Here is a 9,217-nt window from a genome sequence, read left to right on the forward strand (position 1 = left end):
TAAATATTGTAAAGCCCTGTGCATGCATGTACAGAGCTATTGCTATTATTTCAGATGCTGGGAAGAGCTGTTGGAACAATGTCTTCCTTCCCTTACTTCCAGGGCTGGGGTCTGCCCTCCAGCCAATAGCAGAGAGGCTGGGGGACTCTGGCTCTTCCCCCTGCCCTGTCCATCTCCCTGATAGACTGTTTCACTCAACTCAGACTTTTCCAACCCAAGGTGCTCACTCCTGAGAAGTGGGAGTATGTGGACCCTGGGGTGCAAGGACCTGCTGCCCAATTAGAGGGTATCAGCAGGGAACAGGGCTGGCCCTACCCTTGGGTGGCTGAGGGGTTGGCCCAACACCTTCTCTGCAGGAGGATCAGGACTCTGGGCAACCCGTGTTTACCAGAGAGTGAAGGGCCTATTTATAGTCTCAGCTGCTGCTCTCTCTAGGTCACGGGTGAGGGGGCAGGGTGGCTCCTCAGAACAAGGGTGGTAGTCACCGGGCTCTGCCCAGCTGCCACTGACCAGACAGACCCCTGGGCCCCTTCCCATGGCAGAAGAGACCTTCCCCTTTACCTCCTCCGCACTGCGCTCTCTCCGCCTGCAGCGAGAGTGGCTGGAGTGGGAGGACCGGCGCAGGGCAGCAGCACAGCTGTGCCGGAGCCAGAGGTGCCCCCCGAGCTCCCGGGCCCGGCTCACTAGGCCTCGCCGCTCCTGCCGAGACCCAGCAGTCCACAATGCCCTGTTCTCCGGCAACCTGCAACAGGTCCAAGCCCTGTTCCAAGATGAAGACGCCGCCAACACGATTGTGGAGACTGTGAGCAACCAGCTGGCCTGGTCGCCTGAACAGGGTAGGGAGCAGCAGGTGTGGGCAGAAGGGGAGGAAGAGGGAAGAGGCGGGGGTGGGAAAGGCGGAGTATCTCAGCCCCATCCCCTCCCTGTCTAGACCACAAACTACAGTCTCCCTTCCCACTGCCCATTCTAGCTCCTTCCTAAACAGAGATGAGGCATGGTAAGTGGTTTGTATGTTTTATCAGAATTAAAGTTATATTAACATATTGATTACAGAGGAACACAATTGTATTCTAATGCAATTTTTTCTATGAATATATATCCACACATGAATATTTTCTTCCACAGAATGAAATTATAATCTATAGGCTATTTTATAACCTAATTTTTTCATGTAACCATAAGTCAATAACCATAAGTCAACATAATATATATATATATTTAATATATCTTTATTGATTTCAGAGAGAGGAAGGGAGAGGGAGAGAGATAGAAACATCAATGATGAGAAAATCGTCATTCATCAGCTGCCTCCTGCACGCCCCCGACTGGGGATCGAGCCCGCAACCTGGGCATGTGCCCTGACCGGGAATCAAACTGCAATCTCCTGAATCCTAGGTCAATGCTTATCAGCTGAGCCACGCCTGGCTGGGCAGTCAACATAATATTTTATATAAGGGCATAAATTCTACTATATGGAAATGCCATGATTTATATAACTAGCCCCTAAATAGATTGGACTCCTTTTTTAAAGACTATTTTAAATAGCAATATGATGAACATCTTTGTGAACTTGCCAGCTGCTTTCTTTAGAATCTATTCTGACCAGAGGGTTTGTCCATGTAAACCAGATACCTCAGTTGAGATTTCCCTGTTCAATCAACAAAATATTGCCTCCGCTCTGGCAGGGTAGCTCAGTTGGTTAAAGTGTCTTCCCCATATGCCAAGATTGCAGGTTTGATCCTAGTCAAGGCACATACAAAAAGCAACCAATTAATGCATAAATAAGTGGGACAATAAGTTGATGTTTTTCTCTATCTCCCTCTCCCTCTCTTTCTCTCTCTCAAATCAATTTGAAAAAAGAAAGATAGCCCTAGCCGGTTTGGCTCAGTGTTTGGCTGCATCAACTCCATCATCCCTCAAATGGCACTTGGTCTTATTTCAATTCTCATAATAAATAAAACATACCTTACCCAAGATTTAGGAAACCTAGGACTTACTTCACCATAATGCAAACAACTTAGAGTTGGATATTAGGCATCTATGTCCTTTAAACAAGTCCTTGACTATTTCTACAATTTGGATCCAACACTGATCCCATGATCAAACTCTTCCCCACTCTTCCTTTCCCCACCCCCACTTCTCATTCTCCTCCTCTCCTCTCCCCCCTTGCTTCTACCCCCACTCTCCCCACCCCAGGAGAGTCCTAGAACTCCAGACTCATGGTTCCTTCAGCTCTGCTCATTGGCCACTTCCAAACTCAACTCCAGGACCTCCTGTTCATAACACCAGAGCCCCACGTGAACCAAAAGAGGCAAGATCTCCATCAGCAGCTCAAAGACCCAGAGGTTTCCTTAACAGGATTCACCCTCCTTAGTTGCCCTTAAGTTTTAAACAGCAATTAATTTTTTTTTTTCTGTGACACACATACTATATTTTGTTACAGATTGACATACTGTTCTAAAAGGCTGTTCTCACTTACACTCCCAAATCGGGGCTTGAGTGAACCCCTCCGCACAGGTAGGGCCTGGCCCAGAGTTTGTGCTCAACCGGAGGTATAGAAGGAGAGCCAGCATCGGCTGTTCACCACCCCCCGCCCCCCACCAAAACACTGTCTGCTCTCCACAGGGTTCTGGGTACTGACCCCCAAGACCAAGCAGACGGTGCCCCTCACTATCGCTGCAGGCCGAGGCTATACCGACTGCGCCCGCCACCTCATCCGGCAGGGAGCTGAGCTGAACGCCCGGGTTGGGGGCAGGGCTGCCTTGCATGAGGCATGTGCCCAGGCCCAGACTGACTGTGTGCGGCTGCTGCTGACCTTCGGTGCCAAGGTCAATGTGTTGTCTGAGGAAGGCACAACCCCCTTGCACCTCTGCACAGCCCCTGAGTCCTTGCAGTAGGTGCCCAGCATTTGAGGTGGTTTGGGGAGTGTGTGTGTGTGTGTGTGTGTGTGTGTGTGTGTGTGTGTGTGTGTGTCTGTGTGTGTGTGTCTGTGTGTGTGTCTGTGTGTGTGTGTGTGTGTGTGTGTCTGTGTGTGTGTGTGTGTGTGTGTGTGTGTGTGTGTGTGTGTGTCTCACACAGCCTGGAGAAGGGGTAAGTACTTCATATACTCATGTCCTCACAACAACCTGGGAGACAGGTCTCACTGAGGAAACTGAACTCAAAAATGTTTAGTGAGTTGTCTAAGATCACATCAGCTAAGCCCAGAAGGCAAAAGCCCTGTTGCTTTTTGAGACAACCCTGTTCCAACTACAGTATCTTACTCCCTGTGAACCCACCGCAGCCAAATTCCTAGCTGTTTTGAGATAGGCGTGAAGATCTAGCCTGGTGTTTCCCAGCCTTAGTATGAGGCCCCACACACGTCGTCCTCCTCCCACTATTTTAAGATCAACAGTTTCTTGGACCCCCTACATGGTGGTATTTGCACTTTTACAAATCAGGTCCACAGAAAGGCTGGCCTGGTAAGGAGTAAAGGGCTCCCTGGAGACACTCCATAGCACACATGCTGGGAACCCCTCCCCTGCTTAGATCTAGATCAATGATGGGCCCAGAGTGATCCAAATTTTCCAGCCCTTTCTTGAATTCTTATGGACATGTGGTACACTTTCCAGCAGACTTTTATCCTTTTAAGTGAAGTGAGAATAGTTCCACTTGCTGAAATCCTACTGAGTGAGCTTTTCAGTGTTATTTAAATTTAGTATTTGGAAACAAAGATTAGCCCATGATTAGAATTTACCAAGGAAATAAATTCAGTAGTTATGAATGACTGGCTGCTAGTCAAGTCTTGGCCATTGAGCACAGTGCCTACTGGACATGCACACTGAAGGAGAGCTGAAATCTGGCCATTTAGGGGAAGGACACTTGGTCATCAGGGTTTCGTTGGGGTCGATGGATCTGCTCCTGAGTTCCAGTGGCTGCCATTCTAAATTACTGTTAGTTTAGTTTCATCATTAATGTAGTTTGTTGTGTATTTCTTTTACCCCGTGGTGGTTAACAATGAATATTTGCCTCTACAGTGTTCTGGCCTGTAATTTTTCCAGGAACTAGAAGACTGTGAAAAGTGTGTGCTTCCTAAAATCTGGTTTTTGTTGTCTGGTTTTGTTTGTTTTCTTTAGAGGAAAGTGGAGTAGGTGGGTCCCCAAGTGCCTTCTTTTGTTGGAGTGGGTGTGGCTGGTCTGGAAGGGTGGTCTTCAAGTTTGGAGGCAGGAAGAAAATATCAGGACTTCTACTTTTTCTTTTTGACTCACACGCATTAGTTTTCTATATTTCATAGTGTACACAGTAGTGGGTTTTCAATTTTGTGTGTGTGCGCTATCTACTCACAAATGATTCAGAACCAGGCTTTGGGGTCCCAGGAGGATTGGGGAGTCAGGCTAGACTTGGGAGGGACTGTCTGAGGCAATGAGTTCTAGTTCCGCTATAGCCACTAACTTGCTGTGTGTCCTTGGCTGCACGGTGACCTTTCTCGGCTAATTTTTTGTCACATGAAAACTGAAGGTGCTTCTGGTGACTTCCATGGGCCCTCCAGCTCTTCTGTCTGTCAAGGGTCTTCTGTGAGTCCGATGGTGGATACCAGGCTGACCTTCAGGTGCAGGGGGTGGGAAGAAGGGGGGTAAAGGATGATAGCAGGCTGAGGGGTTCCTAGGCCAGGCCTTGGTCCATCAGGATTTGCCTTAGCACCTTGTGCCTTTCCCCCAGGTGTGCCAAGCTGCTGCTAGAGGCGGGAGCTACCGTGAACGTAGCTGCGAGGGACAGCGAGGTGACACCTTTGCACGTGGTAGCTGCACGTGGCCTGGAGGAGCATGTGGCTCTCTACTTGCGGCATGGAGCCAACGTGGGCCTGCGCACCAGCCAAGGTGAGACAGCCCTAAATGCTGCTTGTGCGGGGGCCGAGGGCCCGGGCAGCAGCTGGAAGCACCAGACTGTGGTGCGCCAGCTCCTGGAAGCTGGGGCTGATGCCCGGGCAGCCGGACGCAAGCGCCACACGCCACTGCACAACGCCTGTGCCAATGGCTGCGAGGCCCTGGCTGAGCTGCTGCTGCGTCACGGGGCCTGTGCTGGAGTCTCCAACGCAGCGGGCGACACACCCATGGACTGCGTGCTGCAGGCTGTCCAGGACACCCCCAACTGGGAGCCGGAGGTCCTCTTCGCAGCGCTGCTGGACTATGGGGCCCAGCCAGTGCACCCTGAGGTGCGTAGGGAGAGCCTGTGAAAGGAGGGTCCAGTTGAGTGGGGGGAGTGTGCCTCTGGAATTGCACCAGTGCAGGGGAAGAGAGGGGGCCAAGAGACTGAGAACCAACCCTCTGTGGCAGGCGGTCTGTCCCCATCTTGGAAAGACTCAGTGAGGGCTATGGGGGAAGGTATCCAAGGGAGAAAAGAGGTAAGAAGTCCCAAGGAAACTAGCTGGGGCCAGGAGGTTGTGGAGTACCCTTGAAGGTGGGGTAAACTGAGCATGGAAAAGTATGAGGAGAGACTCAGACCTTCCTCTCTGGACTTGGATCTGCCCCTGGTTGGGAGAGGCATGGTGCCCTGAGACCCTCTTTTGATTCCTAGATGCTGAAACACTGTGCCAACCTCCCTCGGGCCCTGGAAGTCCTGCTTAATGCCTACCCTTGTGTCCCATCCTGTGATACCTGGGTGGAGGCAGTAATCCCAGAGCTGTGGCAGGTATGGGATTACAGATCCATCCTGGACTCTGGGGGAGATGGAGAGGAAGGTTGGGCCCTAGACCTGTCGCTCCAGAATGGGCTTCCTAGAGGGAGGCCCAGGAGGCCCAGGCTGGAGGACCAGCAGAGTGAAGCTGAGTCCTAGGTTCCCTCAGAACAACTTCTAATTCTATACACCTCTCCAGCCTCTCACCTGCATCTACACAGACATTTATTAGGCATCTCTGATTCAGTGGGCACTGTGCCAGCATCTTTGGAGTGGGGGTGGGTGCAGACATCGCTGAGACAGGGCTCTGCAGTGTGGTTCCAGCTCCCATGACCCCTGCAGGGCCTCTCTGGCTCTGAATCTGAGCCCTTCAGGATGTACCAAATTTTACATTGCAAAATCCTAGGGTCCTGCCACTAGGTGGCCCCCAGTTGGAAAGGCAGAGTCAAGGGTATTGGGCCATCTGACCCTGTTCCACTCCTGGCCTAGGAGCATGAAGCCTTCTACAGCTCGGCCCGGGCCATGGTGAACCAGCCGAGGCGGCTGCAGCACCTGGCCCGGCTGGCTGTGCGCGCTCAGCTGGGTAACCGCTGCCGACAGGCCGCCGCCCGCCTCCCACTGCCCCAGCTCCTCAGGGACTACCTGCTGCTGCGTGTGGAGGGACGCATCCAGTGAACACCATGCCAGGCTGTTCCCGCAGCTTGTCCTGCTTTCTCCATCCGTCTTACCCCCCCCATCCCCAGAGGACCAGTCCCTGGGCCTCTGTCTACACTCCGCATACCCTCCCGGGCAAGCTCATCCCTCCACTGGCTTCTTGAGCCAACTGCTGACCTCCAACCTGACCTGAGCTTCAGCTCCTCTCTCGGATGGGAAGGTCTGTAGGCTCAACCTTCACCAACTTCCTCCCCTTTGCCTAAGTGGGTGATGGCCCATCCATCCACCCAGGCCCAAGCCAGGAGGTGGGAATCCTTGTTGCATGCCCCCATCTTCTGCCACCCAACATATATGAACAGTCGACTTCCTAAAGAATGACAGACCCTGCCTGTAGCTATACTGCCTCTGCCTAACCTGTCACTGTCATTTGAAGGGAGGACCTCACTGACTGGTTTTGAAACCCATGCTCTTGAAAGCCTTTGTTTCCAGGTGTTCCCCCCCCCTTGGTATACCCTCCCCACATTTTTTTCTTCCCCTGATTGAAGCTGATATTATCCTTAAGATAGCCCAGTAGCACTATTTGATCAACCTGGCAGGTAGCCTTCCTTGGTGTCACACCTATTTAAGAGCCTGTGTCTGCATCAGTTAGGCTGAGACCGGCAAGATATTCCCTGAAGAAGCATTTCTGTAAATGGTTGTTGAGGGAGGAGTAAATGCATGACATTTATGGTTGTTTTGTGCCCCCACCCCCACCCCAGTGATGCATAGTGTCTTAAACAGTGGTCACTACACTCATGACTCTGAGGGTCTGTGACAAGAGGACCAGCCACCAGCTGTCCCCTCTCTCTCTCACTTCCTCCTCTGGTTCCAGAGTCAAATGTACCACTATTCATCTTTAAGAGGAAGCTTTTCGAGCCAAGCTAGTTTTTACGAACGCAAATAAATGATTTGTGCACAGGAGCAATGTGTGAATATTGTCAGGTTGAAATGTGGCTGAACTACCTCTCTCTGTGTGTTTATTTCCTCTGCTTTGTTGTCTTCTGCGGTTCTCGAATTTTCTGCACTGAGCAACTGTTATTCTTGTGATAGAAAAAGGGTATAAGAACAACACAAGGCCCCATCCCAGTCCCTGAGCCTGTGGTACCCACCGTGGGAGGGAGCCAAGGAGGGGTTCCCTGTCCTTTTGCCGCGGGATCCTGGGATCCCCAGTGCCATCACCATTTGGAGTCATGCGGTAAAGACAAGTCAGAAGTCCTGGGGTTGGCCTGCAGCTGCTGCCCAGCCTCCCCTCCTCTGTGGAGTTGTACCTGAGATGCCCTGTGACCAACACAAAGACAGGCTTTTACCTCATTATGCAGAGCAGCAACCTATTCTTTCTGGACATTTTCACTTCAATTTCGCAGAGCAAAAGGCCCTAGAGAAGAGAGTGAAATCCTCTCTAGTCCTGGGTCCAAGCTGGGAGCCTTGTTTTCAGTGGAGGATGCTGAGCTGTCCATCTTCTTACAGCAGGCTGACCCCACTGAGCTCAGCTTTCTCTGTTATATTTACAGCTACAATAAGATAGCTGTGTAAAGAAAAAAGATACATGTGATTATGTATATTATTTGTGGGTAGGAGAAAAGATTAATAGATCTGGATACAGAAAAAGTTTTATGGAAACACCAAATCATAAATACAAGTAAAAGACAAAATACTGGAAATGCAGCTAAAAGATTTTATTCCCTTGATCTGTGAGGGGAAGAATAACATCTGTTTTATTACCATTGTTGACTTGGTGCCGCTACAGTGCTTAGCAGAAAGTGGACACTCATATATCTGTCAAGTAAATGAATGATTCTCGGCATCACCAGCAGTCAGGAAAGTGCAAATTGAAACAGCAATATGATATTCCACTAGATTGGGGGAAATTTTAAAGATGGGTAGTATGCAGAGCCTATGAAGATATGGAGAAATAAGTTCTTTCACATCCTATTGGTGGGAAAGGAAATTGCCTGTTTGGTGGGCAATTAACAGTACCCATAAGCACTGCTCCACAGTTACACAACAGGCTGGCGCACCCGGGACCACTCACCCCGGCGCTGACCGCGACAGCCCGGCAGGCGGGAGGCGGCCGCTGGCCCATGCTCTGGATACAGCTCAGCCCCGACCGAGGGTAGTACCCGGCCCGCGGCAGGAAGAACTGGGGAGGGATTCCAAGTGAACAGCACACATATTGCCTTGGGAAAAGTTTCAAGACAGCGTGGAATACAATATGTACAGCAAAAAAACCTAGCCCCAGGACTGTAGAGGAACAGAAAAAGGGCAGGCAGGCACACACCAAGAATTTTCCTTGGGGAGACAGAGGGACTGTGCCGGTAGGGCTTTTAATGATCTGTATTTGAATTTTTTACAAAGGGGTACCCATGGGTTCTTGTGAAGTTAAAAAAAAAATAGGGAAGAAAAGGCAAAAGGTCCAAAGAGTTCATTTGCAAACCTAGTGGATGAAATATGAAAAACGTGCAAACTCACAAGTAATCCAATGAGTGCGGGGGAAAGGGACAGACGTCCTTTGCCCATCAGCTTGGCAAACATGAAACAAATCACAGCTAGTGGTTAGGAAAGGAGCACTTTTTGCATGTCTTTAAAAAAATTTTAATTTGAAAACAAATTTTTTTATTTGGTAAATGTGACGTTGCAATTTGTAAATTTAAGATGTGCAGTGTTGCCCTGGCTGGTGTTGCTCAGTGGTTAGAGCTCTGGCCCAAGCACTGAAGGGTCTCAGGTTCGGTTTCCAGTCAAGGGAACGTACCTGGGTTGTGGGTTCACTTCCCGCTCCCGTTAGGGCAAGTGCAGGAGGTAACCAGTCGATGTGTCTCTCTCACATCAATGTTTCTCTCTGCCTCCCTCCCTCTCTCTCTCTCTCTCCCCCCCCTCC

General features: G+C 50.4%; 1 protein-coding gene across 1 annotated transcript; it reads left to right on the forward strand.

The window, feature by feature from the left end:
• Window positions 1-433: 433 nt before the first annotated feature.
• Window positions 434-7,299, forward strand: ASB16 (ankyrin repeat and SOCS box containing 16). The gene is made up of 5 exons (XM_081162360.1): window positions 434-836; window positions 2,626-2,893; window positions 4,696-5,188; window positions 5,551-5,664; window positions 6,139-7,299. The coding sequence occupies exons 1-5, from the start codon at window positions 536-538 to the stop codon at window positions 6,322-6,324; spliced, it is 1,362 nt and encodes a 453-aa protein (XP_081018486.1). The 5' UTR covers window positions 434-535; the 3' UTR covers window positions 6,325-7,299.
• The last annotated feature ends 1,918 nt before the right edge of the window (window positions 7,300-9,217 follow it).

The sequence above is a fragment of the Miniopterus schreibersii genome (assembly GCF_964146895.1).
Source record: "Miniopterus schreibersii genome assembly, chromosome: 16".
Classification (NCBI taxonomy): domain Eukaryota; kingdom Metazoa; phylum Chordata; class Mammalia; order Chiroptera; family Miniopteridae; genus Miniopterus; species Miniopterus schreibersii.